This window comes from Apodemus sylvaticus, chromosome X, assembly GCF_947179515.1.
Source record: "Apodemus sylvaticus chromosome X, mApoSyl1.1, whole genome shotgun sequence".
In the NCBI taxonomy this organism is placed as follows: domain Eukaryota; kingdom Metazoa; phylum Chordata; class Mammalia; order Rodentia; family Muridae; genus Apodemus; species Apodemus sylvaticus.
In genome coordinates this window covers 55,788,489-55,808,538 of record NC_067495.1, presented here as the reverse complement: position 1 = coordinate 55,808,538, position 20,050 = coordinate 55,788,489, and the positions used below count along the sequence as shown (strand labels likewise).

Below are 20,050 nucleotides of genomic sequence, written 5' to 3'. Positions count from 1 at the left end.
GTAGGCCTCCTCCATTCAGGTAGCAGTATTAGTCCTTCCAGCAAAGGTGTCTGAATACTTAATTCTTGATAAATCACTTCAGATGTTAACTTATAATTAAAATTATATGTCCTTATTCATCATACCCTAGAACTATTTAAAAATAAATCACAGAAAATATAATAATATCAAAACCATGACCACTCATTTCATTTAGATTCAGAATAAAGCATTGGTTTTGGATTGAAAGACTTTATGTGGCTATGGCTTGTGGCTAAAGATTTGTAGTTTATTAAATACTGCGTCCTCAAGGTCCTATTTCTATAATAAAACTAGCAAACAGTCAGATATGATTCTTCATATCTGTAATTGTAGCACTCAGAATATGAAGGCAGGATGATTACAAGTTCAAGGCCAACCTGGGCAGCATCATGAGTTCAAGCCTATCTGAAATATAGCAGGCACCCTCCCCCTTCTCAGAGGAGAAGAGGAAGAGGGAGTGGGGCGGCGCTGTGTGACAGAGGGACCAGGAGGAAAGGAGGGCTGATATTGGGATGTAAAGTGAATAAATAAGTTAATGGGAAAAATAAGTGTCTAAGTGTATTTTCAGTGTGGACTTTAGATATGGGAAGACAAGGATTACTATGTCTTGCTGGCTGTCCATCGTTTTTGCTCTGGGCCATTTCATTCCCTAGCATGTTTTGGCATACGAACATTTTGTATCAGAATTCTAGCAGGCAAGCATATTTTTTAGAGACAATTTTTCCAATTTGAACATATAACATTTAAAGGTCGAATTCCATTTGTATAAAACATGGAGTAAAACAAGGAACTTTTCTAGGAATTAGAAAGGTTGATTTATTTGCTGCCTTCTTACTGCTGGGGATTGAATAGGACCTTATGTATGCCAGGCAAGAACGAACTCTATCTCTGAATTACATCCCTTCATATATATATATAACCAAACTCCTGCTATGGTCCCCATAACTTTGAACTTCAAAGATCTGCTACTAATGAAATGCTTCCATACATTATTTCTGGTAGGCTTATGCGATCTTTGTTTTGTTTTTAAATGTGGATATATGTTTTTCTTTCTAGAATTTTCTTCCACGCATTTAAATAAAACTGTGAGCATTCCTATTACCCTGTAACCTCTTTTCTTTCACTTTTTTCACCCCACCCCTCTCGTTAATCCACTTGGCATTATACTTGCTTTCTTTTACTTCTCTGTTTGTTTCCTTACTTGTTGGTGGGTGTCCTTATTGTTTTGCTTTTTTTAAGTTTTTGTTTGTTTTTAGATTTTGTTTTTAATATTCCCCAGTTTCATAGCACCATTATTTGGGTTTGTCTCAATTTTTTTAAATGAAAAATTATCTCTGCGTCAAACCCTCAATTTTATAATTTTCTATATAAAATGCCCAAGTCTTTGGGGGAGTTGCTTATAATTTGATTTCACTTATGGATTCTGTGCTACCACTAATGGTATTTTTTGGGTTTTTTTTTGTTTGTTTGTTTCTTTTCTTTTTTATTGGATATTTTCTTTGTTTACATTTGAAATGTAAATAAATTTAATTCAAATGTAAAAAAACCTTTCCTGGTTTCCCCACCTCCCGGAAACTCCCTATCCCCTCCCCCTGCTTCTATGAGAGTGTTCCTCCACCCACCACACTCCCACCTTCATTCCCCTACACTGGGGCATCTATCAGACCTTAATAAGACCAAGGACATCTTCTTTCATTGATGCCTGAGAAGGCTGTCCTCTGCTACATATGCAGCTGCAGCCATGTGTACTCCTTGGTTGGTGGCTTAGTCCCTGGGAGCTCTGGGGAGTCCGGTTGGTTGATATTGTTGCTCTTCCTATGAGATTGCAAACCCCTTCAGCCCCTTCAGTCCCTTCTATAACTCCTCCATTGGAGACCCCACACTCAGTCCAAAGGTTGGCTGCTAACAACTGTCTCTGTATTTGTCAGGCTCTGGCAGAGCCTCTCAGGAGACAGCCATATCAGGCTCCTGTCAGCAAGCATTTCTTGGCATCCACAATAGTGTCTGGGTTTGGTGATATTTTTATAGGATGAATCCCCAGGTGGGACAGTCTCTGGATGGCCTTTCCGTCAGTCTCTGTTCTACACTTTATCTACATATTTGCTCCTGTGAGTATTTAGAACACAGGGTAACTCCTACTTGGTAGGTCAGTGATTCTAAAGCTGAGCCATTTAGTCAATGTCTACATGTTTGTCTGTGTATCCTAATCCTGTGATGTAATCCTTGAGAAGACCTTTTACTGTTTCAATGAGAGTGTGTTCTTTCACCTAGTAAACTTTTATATTGTGTGTTACTTTAATTATTTTCTTCTTTCTGAAACATTTACTTTCCAAATATATATTTTTTTATTCTAATTCTCTTATATTTTAAGTCATTATTTCCTTTTTAATTTTTTGATTAATATAAAGTGGTTCTTCCACTTTAACATAATACTTTAAATATTCTCCATAGTCTATACTTAGGTTCCTCTTAACTTCTATTCATAATTTTTGCTGCTGTATTTTATAATATGCAATATGTAATGTTTATAGCCAAGTCTTAGTTTTAATTAATTACATCTAAATGTAATTATATAAAATATTTGTATATATTTATAAAATAAAAGAATTCATATAATCATTGAGTGATGCAACTCATGGTAATTAGTATATTTCTCACCTTAAAATTTTATGTTTTGAGAATGATTGTGTTGAAAAGTGTGTCTGTTAGCTATTTAATATATACAGTGCTTTATTAACTATATTCATCTTACTATGCCACAGAACAAAGAATTTATTCCTCCTATATCATTGAACCTACCAAATGACCTCTCTGCATTCTCTCTACTCCCTCTTCTCTCCAATTTCATTCTGCTCTCCACATATACGATGTTAATTTTTAAGATATAAGATTATACATTGTTTGTTTTTTCCATGTCTAACTTATCTTACTTAATGTAATGTCCTCCAAATCCTACTTCATAAAAGACATAATTTCATGTTTTTATACAGCTAAATAATATCTTCTCATTTTCTGTATCTGTTCATTAATAGATAATTAAGTTGACCACATATTCTTGATATTGTGAATAGTGTTTTCAGTAAACCTGGAAATACAAGTATCTTTTTGAGATACAAACTCAAAAAATACTTTATAGAAAAATAAAGAAAGAAAACCAAAACAGATCGTTACAATTTAGGAGAAAACGCTTACTAATGTATAGTGTGGCATTTGTTGCATGAATTCTGCCAACTTTGGAAAGTTGGTAATATATATCGCATTCCTTCTAAGTTCCTAATGACAAACTAAAGTTTAATTCTGTAGAACTTTCACCCAGAACAAATGAGTGTATTAGGCTTACTTATTGAGCAAGAATGATGGTTTATGGCCAGGTGCATAGATGACCCTAAAGCAGCCAACTGAAAGGTCTGTGCCCACCATGGCTGCATAAATAGATCCTTTTTCTCTAGTCTTTACCAGCCTGTAGCACCTCCTGGAAACTATGAGACCACATATAATTAAGGCAGAATTGCATCCACCTGGTTAAGAAGGCAATCTGGATACCCTTGTGATAATATTTTGTGAGCAGACACAGCTGGGCTTATAAAGATGACAGATGTTTAGCTCAAAAGGATAGTGCTGTATAGCAGTATTTATTTCCAGAATTTATAAGAAACTGAAACAACTCAATACAAGACAGCAAGTGACCCAATTAAAATATGAATTAAAGACATGAGTAGATGTTTTTCAAAAGACTTTCAAATGGCCCCTAGATACATGAAAACAATCTCACTAATCAATGGAAATGAGTAAATCAAAACCACGATGATTCATTCATCCATTTGGAATAACTATTAGAAAAAGAAAATGGCAAATGATGAAGGATTGCCATTATAAAAAAGGAACACACAAACAAAAAAATGAAACTAAAAAAAAATTAAAAATAAATCTTGTTATCCAGCAGAACAACTCCTAGGCATACACACCAAAGAAATGTAGCTAGTTCTTCTCCGAATTTCTAACAAATTACTTTAGTGGATTTTCTAGAAAGGAATTATTAGGTCAATGATAGCAACACTTTGTATTTAATTTTTTAACATATTTCTTGAGATTTTATTAGAATTACATCATTGCCCATTTTCCTCCAGCAAAGCCTGCCCTATACCCTTCCATTATCTCTTTCAAATTCAAGACCTGCATTTTTCATTATTTCTTGTCACATACATATATGTATATGTAAATAGATATTATTTTATTTTAAGCTATCATATAAAGTATTTGGTTTCACTATGGCATTTTCAGACACTTGTCTCTTTAGATTCCCTTCTCCCAGTCTTCCACCCATCCTTCCATTCTTCCCTTGTTGTCTTCTATCTACGGTTGCCTCTGCTCTGCTTTCAAAGAAAATATATTCTATTACTTTTTCCCTTCCCCAAAACTTCATTTTCCCTACGTACAGTTCTTTCTCCAAGTTCATGACTTATGTCCCCACACTCATTAAAAATCTAGGCTCCACATATAAGAGATATCTGCTACCCTTGTCTTTCTGAATCTGGGCTACATGATTTAATATAATTTTCTACTATCAAATGTTTTCTGCAAGTTTTGTACTTTGGTTTTACTTAACTTAGTAAAAGGCCGTTGTGCATATGTGCCATATTTTTGTTATGTACCCATCAGTTTGTGGACAGCTAAATTGTTTCTATTTCCTGTCTATTATGACTAGAGTAGCTATCAACATGGATGAGCATGGGCTTCTGTAGTAGGATATAGAGTTCTTTGAGGATGTGCTCAAGAATTTCAATCATATGGTAGTTCTATTTTTAATATTTTCAGAAACCTCCATATTGATTTCCTTAACTCTACCAAGTTTTGCTCAGCTGTGAATAAGAGTTCATCTTTCCCTATATCTTTGCCAGCATTCTGTTTCAAGTTTTTTTTCTTTTGATATATTTGTCAGGTGGCTTTGGAAGGAAAGGTATACTCGTTCTTTGCAGTATGTATACAATTTTCATAACAACGTTTCCTTTCTTTCTCTTTTAGGCTTTGAGATTTCTGAAAATCAGAAGAGACAGGCTGCAATGACTGTGAGAAAAGCCTCTAAACAGAAAGGTACTTCTGCCTTTACTCCTTCAGACCCACTCACTGTCTGTGTGGGACTAGGAAACCATGGGGTATGTGTTTTCATAGTCCTTGGCTCCTTTCTCTACTGAGGTTCACTTGGAATAGTTTCCAGCTACCCAGGTATTCTTGATAACAAGTAACAAATGCTCTTAGTGTTTTAACTTTTGAGAGTAAGGGATGTGGGGTAGTCATATCTATGTTATTGGCTACATAAACAAAATAAAATAAAAAATATTTTTGTGTTTACGTCAAAATAAAAAAAAACTTTCTTGAATAATCTAGAGAGAGGCAGGCAATAATGCATGTATTTAATAAATTTATTTATTATCTATTAATAAATAAATTTATTTAATAAGTATAAATATATAGGGATATGTTCTTAGCTTTCTTTCAGTGGTCTAAAAATGCTTACCTAATCAGTAGCCCCAAACCAAAATGAAGAGCCTCAAATTGAAGCAAGATAGTCTTTCTCAGAGGCATACATAGAAATACCTTTGAAAAATTCAAATTCAAATAGAGTCAGCTTAAATTTGAAATAGTTTTTCTTTTCTTTTTCATGAGCCAGAACAAAACTAAAGTGCTCAGTTGAGCAGAAAGAAGGAGCTACCTTCCGCTTTCTAGAGTGTCTACGTAGTACCAAGTTTCTTAATTTCTTTCATTTCATCTTTATAGTAACCCAAAGAAAATGGCACTATTAGCCCCTGTTCCAGGTTAAGAAACTGAAAACATTCAAGGTAAAGTGATTTTTAACCTAAGTCATCTTGATTCTGAGACCACTGCTCTCCCCTCTTCATCTCAGGGTCCCGATGATGGTGCTATCTCTTGTTTGAAAAGAAGAGCTCATTTGGTTCTCTCATCTCAATTACTGGCAGCTATTTTTTTTTTTACCAACAGTATTTTCACTGTTCTGAGGAAAGGATAATCTTAAGACATCACTTTCCCCAGTCCTTTCCTTCTGTTCTCTCATTGGCTATAGGATTCTGAGTGAATTCTAGAAATAATGAAGGGAAAACTGATAGGATAGCTCTTGTGCAAATGTCATTAGTTAAGTAATTGTTTTAGTGTCCCCCTTCACATGTTATTTGTAACACCATGGGGCATTATCAACCATCTGTTTTTCTGAGGGAAGAGTTATCTGGCTGATAAAAAGGCCCTTTCACTTTACTTTGTTTACTTTCTGCTGTCTTGGTTTTCAGAATTTATATATAACTTCTTGGGATTTAATGCCAGTTCCCGATACATCAACCCAATTGAATTTATCAATACAAACAATGCCAGAATCATAAACACAGCCTCCATCTTCATAGACTTTAAGGCCAGTTGAAAATCAGATTATTACTCTAGAATAAATAAAACAATCTTGAAAAAATAAGAATGAAAAGGAAGTACCTAGTTCATCAAATTTCAACACTCATTATATAGGTACATTAACTGAGGCAATACCAGATAGTTTAATAGAAAGAATTCAGAAATAGACCTACATGCATATGTGTGACTTATTTTTGACAAATACAGAACAATTCAGCAAAGAAAGTGCAATTCAACAAATCGTCTGAATTAGATTTCTATAGACAAATTAGGACCTCAATATAAGCCCACACCTTGTATAATAATTAAGTAGAAATTCATTGTGAAATTAAATATGAAGCTATAGTGTCCTAAGAAAAAGTATTTTAAAAATCTTTAGAATTTGTATATTTTATATCAAAAGCTTGAAAGAGAAAATGAAAAATAGAGCTTTATAAAGCAGGACTTCCTCTATGATGTCCCTGTATTATTTGTTAGCATCTAATACCTTCATATTTCTAGCACTTGCCACCTTTCAAAAAATGGCCACAGAACCAGATGATTCTTCCTGTGGATTACCATGACTGATGACGGCTTAGCATTAGAACTACTGTCAGGGTAGTTGGATTCCTTGAATCCTCCATTAATATAAAAAGGTCTATAACCTCAGTATCATTGAAAGGTCACAGATTCCATTTTTCTTTTTTCTCTGAATCATGTCTTATGGTGATGAATTTCCTTTCTGTTTCAACTACTAATGTCAATTTTCTATTGAATACAGGTTTGTCACTGTCAATCCAAAGCAAAATACTAAGTTACTTGGGCCTTAACCGTTATGGAAAGTCCTGATGTCAGTAGTTCTTAACCAGATTATTTTGACGCTTTCAGGTAGGGATGGAGAGGAAAAGAACCAAAGTCTAGAACTGAAAAGAGTTTGTGAGGTTCTTCAGGGATTATGGTCTGCTGAAAAGAAATCCTAACCAGAAACTCAGCACATGTGAACTGTAGTTCGCACTTTATTGTGAGCTGAGTATAAAATCTTAGGTATAATACTTCTTCTGGTTCTTAGTTTTCTTGTCTGTCAAACAAGTGATGGTAACACTCCAGATTTTATTTTATTTTATTTGTTATATCTGATAAGATGGCAAAAGAAATAGAATAGAAATAAAATGATGAATAGAATTAGAGATGTCGGTGCAAATATGACAGAGAAAGAAATAATTTGCAGCACAGGTTGATTATAATTTACCTGAAATGCTTGAGACAAAATGTATGTCAGATGATAAATTCGATAATTTTTTTTTAATTTTGGAATATTTATATAGACTTTCTTGATTGAACAGCATTAATATGAAAATCTTAAAAGGTCCAGAATACGATACTTTCTGACTATTAGATTTCAGAGTATTTCAGATTTTGGAATTAGGGTTAGCCAATCTATTATCAGGTAAAATTCACAAAACTAGTGTACTGTGAGTGATCACTGTTCATTTAAGAATTCACTTGGTACTTAATTTATACTCTTTCCTTTGGTCTCCTATTTGCTCTAGGTGTCAACTCTGCCCGCTCAGTTCCTCCTTCCTACCCACCACCACAGGACCCGTTAAACCAGGGCCAGTACCTGGTACCCGATGGCATCGCTCAGTCTCAAGTGTTTGAGTTCACTGAACCGAAACGCAGCCAGTCACCATTCTGGCAAAACTTCAGTAGGTTAACCCCCTTCAAAAAATAATACCTATAGGAAGGCAGATAATTTTAAAATAAATAAAATTATATTTATAGATGGACCTTTTTTCGGAGAAGCACTGTTGAAAATTTATATATATATATATATAAAATGTGTGTGTGAGAGAGAGAGTGAGTGTGTGTGTGTGCATGTGTGTGCACACATACATGCACGCACACACGCATAGACCTTTATGTATACACATGTGTGTGTGTGTGTCTGTGTGTGTGTGGGCATGTGTGTACATATGCATGCACATGCATGCACACATACATACATATACACACACAGAGAAGGACCAAAACCATTTTCTGTTGTTTTGGGGAATTGAAATCTATAGTTGGTAAGAAGTACCACTGATTTCCAAACATGTAATCACTTCTTAAAATTTTTAGTTCTTAACCTTGTTCTCCTCCCCCTTACTCTTTGTTCTTTTTCCTGTTAAGATAACTTACTCGCTCCTCTAGTTCACTGACCTGTCATTATTACCATAGAGTATTTGCATTGTTTTATTCCCCTTTCCTTATGATATTGATGCTGATAACTTTTGAATTTAATTTATGTAGTGGGTTTGGGACTTCATTTCTCTCCCTGTCACTTTTCACTGAGAAGGGGAGGATTCCCATCTCCTGTTCCTCATGCAACCATCTGCAAATGTTCCTGTAGCCCTGCAGTTATACCAACAGCCTTTTCCCAGCATCCTGTGTCCACAGTTGTGCCAGTCTAGACATGCGCTGTTGTGCCCTGTGACTTATCTGCTTGGTATTTCTATTGCTTTCACTGTTTTAGGTATTGTGGAAGGATATAAAACCAAACAGAAACAAAGGAGTGAAAGAATGTAATGAGAGTAGAGAAGACGTCTATTAGGGGGGTAGTTTTTATTTGGATGATTTTTTTTAGCACTGAGATTTCCCACGTAACAGCCATGAAATGCTAAGTCATTGAAGGTTTTCACCTAAGAATTAGTTTGGGTCCATTCCAACCCCTTTTATTATGGATCTCCTTTTCAGCCTATTTCTTCCCTGGGAAAAAGGTTTAACTAAACTAGTAGCAAAGAAATTGAGACTTTGCATCCTGGGGATGAGATTTATCTCCACCCCATAACCCATAGATAGTAGGTAGGTGTCAGGTAGGGCTCTCTATATAGTGTTCTGGTCGTCCCTGCTTCCATCTTCAGATTCATAAGGCATCAGTGTTAGAAGTTTATGGAGGAGTTCAAGAGAAAAACCTGCCTGGCCAAGATCATTAGTCACCTTCAGATTAACCTGGAAAGAGTTCAAGGTTGAAACAACATCCTATAAGGGACCACCAGGAAAAGAGAAAGGCTTCCTATAAGATAATATACCTGTAATTTGCATCACTGAAATTATAAGAAACATCCCCAATTGTTAGCAGATTGCATGGATCATCTTCTCTGTCTTCTTCTTTGCCCTTACTGTCTTCCTGGTAGAGGACCATGAGTCTTGGCATAGCTAGAGCCATTCTGGCACTCAAAGTACGCTTTGTTCCTGACAGACTCCCATCCCAGGACAACTGAGGCAAGCGATAGAGAAGCCTAGGGCTACTTTTACATCTGGGGAGAAAAAAAGATCTGAGGTAGAACACTTGGCAGGCTTTCCATTTGACCAGAGTGTTTTCCACAAAAATCAGAATCCCCATGAGTACAAGAGTGCTCATTCTTTGTTATTTAGCCCTTTGTATGGCTAGAGATTAGAGCGAGAAAAAATAGAATGTAAAGACTGTGAAAACCCACCCTTTCCAGGAATCTGGAGATTGAGTCTGTCCTGGACCTCACAAGAAAAGATTTCATTATTAAAAAAAAAAAAAGATCTAAGCTTACCAAGGAGCAACCATAGCTGTATGAGGTCTTCAATGAAACTGGATTTGTACTTCCTGACCTAGACTAAGCCCTACCCCTGAGAATCTTTCCCCTATGGAAAACAAATTCCAAGCTGTTGTCAGACTTTGTAGTTATCAAGGCTAGCTAGCAGAACACCAGGGCTCGGGACTGGCTATCACTGCTCAGCACATGATAGAGCTGCATAAGCCCTTATGGCAAGAAATCTAGTATCTAGCACATAGACTACAATGTTCTCCCTTGGTAAACCGAAAAGTGTTTCACTTCCTATGCAGGCCTCCCTTATTGTACCTTTATTTCCTACTTTCTACCCATTCTCACTAGGCTTGGCCTTGGCAACTTTCTCCAGGAGTTAGGAGCACACCAGGAGGGCTTGTTTTGAAAGGTTTCTAGACCTATAATATCTTCTGGCCAGACCCTCTCATTCTCTTCCCCTTTCTGAGTCCAACGTTCAAGGCTCCCGGATCAGGGGTATTACCTCTCATCATCCGGTTTTTCCATCCAGTCCACTGGCCTTGGAAGATGTAGTAATTTGTGAAGGCACTGCCAATTCTGCTCTCCTTTGATTGGAATGCTCTGCTCCACCCCCACACCTATGGCTCAAAGTAGATCACTGGCCAGTAGCCCAAAGGGAAACTCATCAATTCCCTGGACTCAGTAGCTAAACCTGTTGCATCCCCACAGCCATATAATCCCCCCCAAACTTTATAATTCTCCTGTTTCTGCATGGCCCTGTACTCCCCTTTCTTCAACTCAATGAGGCCTGAATTTTCTTTCCAAAAGGGTTTTGCCAGTTTGTTATATGAATTCTACTGTAGGGAGGTCCTTAATACAGAAATACAATTTTTCTCTCCTTCTCTCATCCACTTTCTATGTGTATATCTTTAATTGATCTATTAAGGACAGCAACAGAAAAGTTCTAACAATTCTAGTATGAAGCCAAATAGTGATATTTTAGTGCTTTGGGGGTGGGGTGGGCTGGGTGAATAGATGGGCAACAGTGATTTTGACTACCCCTGCTGCTCTGCATTTGCCGGTTTATTCTTTTGTTTCTATTTATCTGATTGTTTGACCCTGTCAAACAAGTGTCAAAATTGTGTATTTGGAAATGTTTAACAACAACAACAAAAAAAAGATGTTGTAATGACATAAAGCCTTATGAAAATATTTATGGAGTTCAATAAAAGAAGTAAAAATAATTTCAGGCACAGCCATGCCATTTATGTGTGTGTGTGTGTGTGTGTGTGTGTGGGTGGGTGGGTGTGGGTGTGGGTGTAGGTGTGTGTGTGGGGGGGTGTGCCCAATTGCAAAATAAAGGCAATTTGTGTGCTGTGAGACTACTTGTTCCAACTATCTTGAGTTTCTTATCATGCTGTTTCATTTTCAAAGTACTCCAAGGACTATTGGGAAACATTTTTCTTTCATTTCTGGAAGAGTAAAAGACAAGAACAATGTTTGAACCTGTAGCCATGAGTGCTTAAAATATTTTTATAGATAGGATTGTCTTTCATTTTACCTGGTACTTTGCTAAAACCTAGTGGCCTGTTCCTAATCTAGTTTATTTCTCTTGTGTCTACAGGTCCAAAATACAACCTGGGTATTTTTGACAGTTTTAACATTGCATTTGTAATGTAGTTATAGGCCATAACACTTAGGAATCTCCCACTCCAGGTTCTCTCCTAAAACCTGTGGGCTTGACTTCATAAAAGTAGACTTTAATTGTCCATGTGTGGACACAGTGGCCTTATTATTTTCTTTATTGTGTATAGTCTGTGTACACTAATACTTTGCTTTCCACTAGGCCTGCACATGCCGTGTAATGTTGCCTGTCAGCAGTCCACATGAATAAGAATGCCCCTTAGCCTTTCTCCACAGCAATGAAACACTAAAGTCTGAAAGGTTCTTGTTTACTGAAATATTCCAGGCAGTTTTTCAAAATATCTAGAGTGTGAGCTCTATCCTTCTGGGCCTTGGAAGTGCCCTCCTACACTGAAGCATTTTAAGGAGTCATAATTTAAGCCTTCCTTAACTTTGCTAACTTTTGCCTTTGCCCATATCTTAGATCTTCCCATTTATCCCCTCTACAGTGATCACCCTGTCCCTTTTACCTGGGTTCTGTCAACTGTCCCCATCCAAATCACCAAGATTTTGCCATTCTTTATATATCTTACCAAGTCCCAGCTTCTGCAGATTCCAGGGGTAAATTGTAATTACTTTTTCCAGAGTAAGTGGGTATCATCTGTTCTCAGTCTTCTAGACTACCTTCTAGGAGTTTTAGAAGTGAGAGGACAATGACAATGAGTTTATTAACTATGTTTGACAGGGAAAGAACGAAACCTGAAAGCAATTGGCTAGGGCTACCTGCCTTCTGAGTTTTACTTGCCTGCCCTCCACCCTCCCCCGGCCCCACCCCCACCACCTCCACCTCCATCTTGACTGATTTAAGAGTTCTTTTGTCTCAGTTTTTGGTGGGCTGAGGGAATAAAATGACTCCAACAAGTATAGGAATGCCTTTCTGTGCAGTTATTAATATCTCTTAAATGTCCTAATTTTAGCCTCAAAAACAAACAAAGCCAATTGCATTTACATATCACCTTTGTCTCCAGTACCAATAACAAATGGCCAGAAAACCAAGGTCTCCAATGCAGTCTTTGCTTTTCTTCACTCAATGTTTCAATCACTTATGCCACCACTTTACTTCTTAGCCCACTGGCTTTTGGGCCATTAAGAATTTCCTTATTCATAGTCACCTATTTCCCCTGATTCCCAGAGGCATCTTCCTGTCAAAGTTATGGTACTTTTCAAGTAGATCTTGCTTGTCCAGGATTTTACTTGCAAATTCCAAATCTACAAAGTCAGAGTATTCTGTCTTATGTCCACACAAAGCCCTGTTAAGTTCAGAATAATATTTCTGCATGGCCTATATGAAAACTAGCCCAATTTATTTATAACACAACTGATCATTAACTTAGAAACAAACTGTTCTGGTTGTATATCATCTTTATTTCCTAGTTGTGACCTTTTCTAGTGGACTGTTAGTGTCATACACACAATATTTGCTCATCTAGTTAATGAGAAAGAGGGAAGAGACATAGAGTAGGCTTTGGAGTCTTCAGATGCTACTGTCACTTTTACTCTACTGTTAGAGGCCTCCAACAATGTGCCATTGTTACAGGTTACATCCCTCTCGACACTAGTTGTGGATCTCTTCAGTCCTGTCAAAAAGCTGCATTATAGTCAATACACATACCTTAAGTACATATTCTAGGATAGGGCTTGGTATTCTGTAATAAGGATATTAAAATGATATTGAAGTGACTGAAATATCTCATTCCAACAAGTCACTCAGAGTTTAAAGTTGATATATAAGGATGTACTAGGACTGTGGAGAATGAGAGCCTTAAGGTCTTCATAGAACAAATTAACAGTGAAGAAAATCTTTATCCATCAGGATCAGTTTGGTTATACTGTAGTAACTGATGATCCCAACAAATGTCAGTGACATAATGTATAGGAATTTATGTCTTGTTCATACAAATTTTGTCATAGGTTCAGGTGGCTTCCCAGGACAACTATGAGTTCTTTCTGCGTTATTATAGCTTCATCTTATCCTATGTGTTCATATCTCCACAGCAAGAGAAAACACAAGAATGTTTTATTAGTGGATTCTGTGCTGCTGTTTGCAGACATAGAGCAAGGGGGCAAAAATGATCACGTGCCTCATACCACTTCAAGGCAACAGAGACAAGAGAGCTTTTTCTATTTCCCTGCCCTTCCTCTAACCCTTAGCCACCTGCAAACTCAAGCTATTTCTAGTTCCATGGTACAAGAGCACTATTTGTTTGTGGGCCACCTTTGCTTAGTAAGCCTTTTCTTCTTTTCTTTCCCATCCTCCATTGCCTATGCCCAGGGCCGTCTCAACAGACCTAGGTCCAGATTATTAGTCTTTGCATTAGTCTTCACACCTGCTTTGTTCATGGGGCAACTTTGCACAGTGGGCCATTCACTCATTCCTTCTTCTATCTTTCCCTCTCCTTGATGCCATCTCTGCACACGCAAACCTGGCTTCAGACCTTTGGTTTGGTAGCTTTCTTTGCTTGATCCAATTAAACAGCTTACCCACCAGCTTTACCTGGCATCCAAAGGAAGAAGTCACATGCCCAGGTCAAATCCTCCAAAACAAAATATTAATGGCTCAGAAAGCATGTCTATCATCAAACTTACAGGTCTTATAGAAGGATTCTCTAAAAGGAACTACCTAGATGAGCCCCAGGACAAGTAATTTTAAAGAACAATTGCTATCTTTATCAAAGAATCTAAGGAGTTCAAGAATCTAAGAGTTCAATAAAGGGATAGAAACATTGCCAAGAACAGAAGCTGAAAGGAAGAGGAAAGTGGAAATATCCTAAGCCAGAAGATGGCCTCACACACAGGAGTATATGGGCAAAACAAATTTTACTTGGTGGGTCATTAAAAATGGAAAAGAAGGATACAAATATGGAAGGGGTGAGGGTGTGTGTGAGAGAGAGGAATCCAGGGAAGGAGTTGCAGGTAGATGTCTTCAAAATCCATCATATACATGTATGAACTTCTCAAAGAATGAACGTAAGTACTATTTAAAAGCTTAAATATGTGTGGGATTTTACTGGAACTTTATGCATGTCCCCTCTCTATCACACTGTGGGTTACAGTATAGTGCAATTAAAATTAGAATCCTGCATTGTTCTTGTCTTACTACTATACTCTTCAAATGTGTCTTCTTAAACTTCAGTATAAATGACATAAGGTTTTTTGCCTCCTGATTGGCAAATACCATTGAGGTAAATGTCAAATACTTGTGTGGAAATCACAACTTAATTTTCAGATCTCAGGATATCTCCCCATAATTCATCTGTAGGTGTAGTACATACCTTGTGTTAAATACAGAGTGTTCTGGGCACCCAGCATGTGAATGTATGGAATGGAGTAGTGCCCACATGCCCCTTAGAAAATGCCTTTCCTTGCTCCACAGAATTGGGGAGAGAACATTTTGAGGTTATTTATTTCAATCGAGAAAGAAATTTAATTGATGGGTCCTCCAACCCTAAAAGTCATTGAAGCATCCTCTCTGAAAGTCTGAGCTCCTGTCCCTGTGCCTGTGCTGCCTGAACCTCTAGGCACTCACCTGCTCCAAACTCTCCTTCCAAGCCCAGCCCTACACTGGGTTTCCTAGGTCTTGTGTGCTTTTCCTAAGATATTCGCCACTGAGTCTCAAAAGTTTGTTATCTTTCTTTGGTTATACAGCCATTCTTTAATATAATGGTGTTAATTAGCTATTATTAAAAGTTATCAAACAAATAGTAATGGATGCATTAACCTGAAGTAGGTGCTTTGTTAGAATAAAAATTTCTTTTTCTCTGCCCCACTATCTTCTCCCCCTAAGACCCGAGAGGCAAATTTCCTGAGTTCCAATCCTATACTCATCACATGTTTCCTAATTTTATATATATATATATATATATATATATATATATATATAGAGAGAGAGAGAGAGAGAGAGAGAGAGTAAATTTCCTCATCTGTCCTTCATGAATAAAAATAGTTATTATCTACTTCACATCATTGCTTTAAGGAATACATTTTCAGTTAAACATAGAAATCCCTCACACAAGAATATTCACAGGAACTTTATTCATAATTGCTCTAAGGTGAAAACAGACCAATATCTCTTAATTTGTGGATGAATAAATAAAATATGAATTGATACAATATGCTACTCATCTGCAAAAAGGAATAAAGTACTGATGCATAATATAACATTTGGTGAACCTTAAATATATACTCTATGGAAGAGGTCAAGGCCAACAAGGTTTGTATGATTTATTCAAATGACATATCCCCAATGGGCAAATACATAGACAGTAAATCAGTGGTTTTCCTGGACACTAGCTAGCAACTCTTCTTAATCATCCATGTCAATTGGGGGCCATGGCCATGGCATTTGGTTTCTCCACTGGAAAATTATAGATGTGAAAGAAATGCCGTTTGCGTTTCCATACACTTTTTTTTGGAGTGATGAAAATAATATAAAATCAATTGTGATGATAGCTTGCTTAACTCTGAATATACTAAAAGCAAACCCACTGAATTAAATTTAAAGTGAAGTGATTTAAATCCCAAGTCTGTGATTTTTTAAAAGAGATGTTAGCACACTAATTTTCTGTACTTATATTCTTAAGGGTGCCTCAACAATGCTCTCCAATTTTGTATTGAAAAGAAATTTCTGTGCAATAGTCTGTATTTGCCCCAACATTCCTAAGTGGCAGGCTTGTCTTTCACTGTTGTATCAGGCTTTTAGCCACTGACTCTTTGTAATTTTCCACATCTGCTGGGGTTTATTGTGCTACCACATTTGGTTTGGCACTTGGAAATGTATAGGTGTGAAAGAAAGGCCATGAAAGTTTGATTTCTTATTCAGAAAACAAATAGAAAGACATATTATGTTTTATACATGTTTAGTCTTTAAGTCAGTTAAAAAAATACCCTGGCGTCCACAAGGTGATAGGTGGTGCTTACCTCCAAGACTGTCAACCTGAGTTGAATACCCAGGCCCACATGGGTAGAAGGAAGGAACTGACTTACCCAAGTTGTTCTCTGGCTTCACATACATGGCATGGATGTTCTTAGAGGGTGGGATGGAGAGAGAGAGGGAGTTTAGCTTTTCAGCATCTTATGATATCTTTAATCAATAAGGTATATGACAAGCAACATAAGAAACACCCTGGAGCCTGTCCAGCTACTATAGAGAGCAAGTTAAGTTTTGCTGTATTCAAGCCTCCTAACATTCTGGTAGAAGAAGCCCTGTGGCTACTTGCCAAGGACTGCCACCTCCTCCTGGCACCTCTCCTTGCCTCTGGGATTCACTAGTTCCTAGCTTGTTCCCCACCAAGGTCTCTCCAGCTTGCCCACATGGCACAGAGACTCAGGTAAACTATCTTCACACATCTTCTAAGCCTCACTCCATTCAGGTCACCTAGGCTCAAAAGGTGACTTTCCAGAGACTGACACCTCCCAGATCCTCTCCCTCCCTTGAGACTCACCAGATCCCAACAGGAACTCTCCAGCCACTATCAGTGATCTGGAGACCCAAGCCAGCCTTGCCAGATGCCTGACTGGATCCTCCAGTTGTTCTATACTGCCTTGAGACCCAAGAAAAGTCCACACTTTCAGAATTGTGTTTTAAGCTCCTAGCAAAGGTCACTAAAGACACCCAGACTATACTTAACAAGCAAAAGAACCAGGATAGAGGCTGTGATTCCAAATTCCAGATAAACAGAGGAATTAATCATCCCAACCTGCCCCCTCCAGAACATTATTAACACTCCTATGGACAGAAGAAAACTGACATGAGCAAAGATGACTGGTTCAAACACAAACTAATTTAAATGCACCAATCCTAATATAGAAATAAAAATAATCCATATACTCTTGAGATAAGTAATTCCAAGGAATAGTCAAACAACTCAAAGACAAAAAAAATAGGAATTTAACAAGAAAACGTAAGGAATGAAACAAGGAAATTAATCTAAGACATGAAGATCGAGATCTAATTGCTGAAGTAAACTCAAGCATAAATGAATCTAGAAATGAAAAACTAAATAGGCCAAATTGTCAAAGACCAGCTTTGACACCAAGGTCAACTAACCTAAGGCAGGGCATATAGTTGGCAACTGAGCAGTTGGTACTGATGGCAGCCTGTGGCAATTGGAGAAAAAGAAAGAAGAGGAAAGAAAAATCATCCACTCAGAGTGCATGAAGCAAGACTTACCCCAACAACTTCACACATGTACATGCATACATACATATTCACACATTGGATGGATGGAGTAAAGCTCCAACCAACTTTATATGTATATACATGTACACACACACATACATACATACATACATACATACATACATTTGGTGGGTGGCGCAAACTCCAACACAGTGACCTACTCCAAGAAACTTTATTTAAGTCTCCCACAGTTTATATATAACAGGAAAATCATTCAAACAGTATACAAATTACAACGTGACTACATTCTGTTTTTCTTCTAGTGAATGATTATGAAAAAAGTGTATTCCCAAATATCTTTACTTGAAGAACATTTTACATATTATAGATGAAGAATACAAATTATTCCCAAGAACCCACATTTATAACTAAGTAGTCTGTTATATATTAACAAAGTGTGAACTAGCAAGGTAATTTTCTCAGCCAGTTTCTCTTACTGGCAGGCTACAATTTTTCATTACAAAGAAAGGATCAATTATTTTATTATTTATCTTAAAAAGTAATCTTGTTCAGAGAAACCCTGTCTCGGAAAAAAAAAAAAAAAACAAATCCAAAAAAAGTAATCTTGAAATCTGAAAAGAATCACAAATCACTAAACTTTTATATAAAAAAAATCAGTCATTTCTACTTCAGCTCCTAAGAGTGCACATTTACTCGTCAACGATTTTTTTATTATTATTAAATCCTATCAGGAAGCTGAATGCAAAAATGAGTACAAGAAACTCATCACTTCGATCGCCAGCTCAGCTTCAGCCAAAGAAACATCACTCTGTGCTAGCTGGGCTGTCATTGTTCTTGTTCCTTGACCTCGAAAACTCTCAAGCTCCACTATTAAGAATGTGTTTTTCTGAACTTTACATTGTTCCCTAAGATTTTCTACATCAAAGCCACCAACAAAAACATCCTAACCTTAATTCACTGACCATCTATTTTCCCAAATGCTTTCTAAGGGTGGAAGTCAGTGCTGACAATCTACAACTCTTAAGTTCTTTCCTGGGGTGGTGACTAAACCATTAATCTGCTCCAGCAGCAATGCCTGAAAAAGATCAAGCACTATTGTGAGTGCCAGGGATGCTGCCCAGTGAGGGGCTGGAAACCCCCTTAGAGTTTTCATACAATTCTTAGATCAAGAGGGATATGAAGGCAGCAAGCCGAGCAGTACTCCATAACAGCATGAAGTCCCCAGGACACGTAGTCCTCAGTGCTATGTCTCTCCAAGGCATACCTATCATGGTATGATAAACTATGGGCTGCATCCCATGAGTCCTAAAGCCATTTGCTTTTCCTCCAGCATGGCCCTAGACACCAAATGATGCCTTGCCAGCAAAATGGATCTTGTCAAAAACAGTCAGAGGACTTAGATCACTTAATAAAGGTTAATGATAAACTGGAAAAAGAAAGTATGAACAGAGCAAATAAAAGTTTTACAACACCTATAGGCATAAAGGAATACTATAGTGAATTCACAGAAAATATCTTTAGTAAAACAATAAAAAGTAAAATTCTCAAAAGTAGAGAAAGGAAATAATCATCCAAATACACAAGGCTTATAAAATAGACAAGACCAGAAACTAAATTCTTCACAAGATATAATATTTAAAACATTAAAGACACAGTATTAATTATTTAAAAGCTGTGAGAGAAAAAGGTCAAGTCATTAGAAAAGTAGACCCATTAACAACATTTATTTGACAGAAAACTTTAAAGGTAGAATGACCTGAAAAGATATATTTCAGCTTCTTAAAGACCACAACTCTCAAACTAAACTATTATACTAATCAAAACTATCAATTAAAATTGAAGAACAATGTAAAAAAAAAATAAAAAACTTCCATAATAAAAACAGATTAAAGAAATTTATAACTACAAGACCAGCTCTACAGATGATATCAGAAATAACACATAAGTGTAAAGAGAAGGATAAACATATGCAGGAGGTTAATACGATCAAGTAAGCAATCCAAGACAAGTAGTCAAATGAGATCCAAGGAAATACCACAAAATTAATAAAATGACAAAATAATATGCATTTTCAATAAGTCTTATTATTAATGATCTACATTCCCACAACAAAAAGATGCATACTAGCAGACCATATTAAAAAAACAGGATCCTGCTTTTTGTTGCCCCCAAGAAACACACTGAACCATCAAGAATAGACATTACTGGAAAATGGAATGAAAATGGCATTCCATACATGACGAAACTAAGATACAAGTAGGTGTACTTAATTTGATAT

At 36.9% G+C, this 20,050-nt stretch overlaps 1 protein-coding gene across 8 annotated transcripts in view; it reads left to right on the top strand.

Annotated features, from left to right (window-relative positions):
- Arhgef9 (Cdc42 guanine nucleotide exchange factor 9) overlaps positions 1 to 8,190 on the top strand; it is a 136,488-nt gene extending 128,298 nt beyond the window's left edge. For 7 of the 8 annotated variants that reach the window (XM_052171109.1, XM_052171113.1, XM_052171112.1 and 4 more), the window contains 2 exons: positions 5,044 to 5,112; positions 7,962 to 8,190. In XM_052171109.1, the coding sequence (XP_052027069.1) occupies positions 5,044 to 5,112; positions 7,962 to 8,143 (251 nt within the window). In that variant the 3' untranslated portion in view covers positions 8,144 to 8,190. Of the gene's footprint in view, positions 1 to 5,043; positions 5,113 to 5,796; positions 5,859 to 7,961 lie in introns of all 8 variants that reach the window. The other variant, XM_052171116.1, reaches the window with a different exon arrangement.
- The last annotated feature ends 11,860 nt before the right edge of the window (positions 8,191 to 20,050 follow it).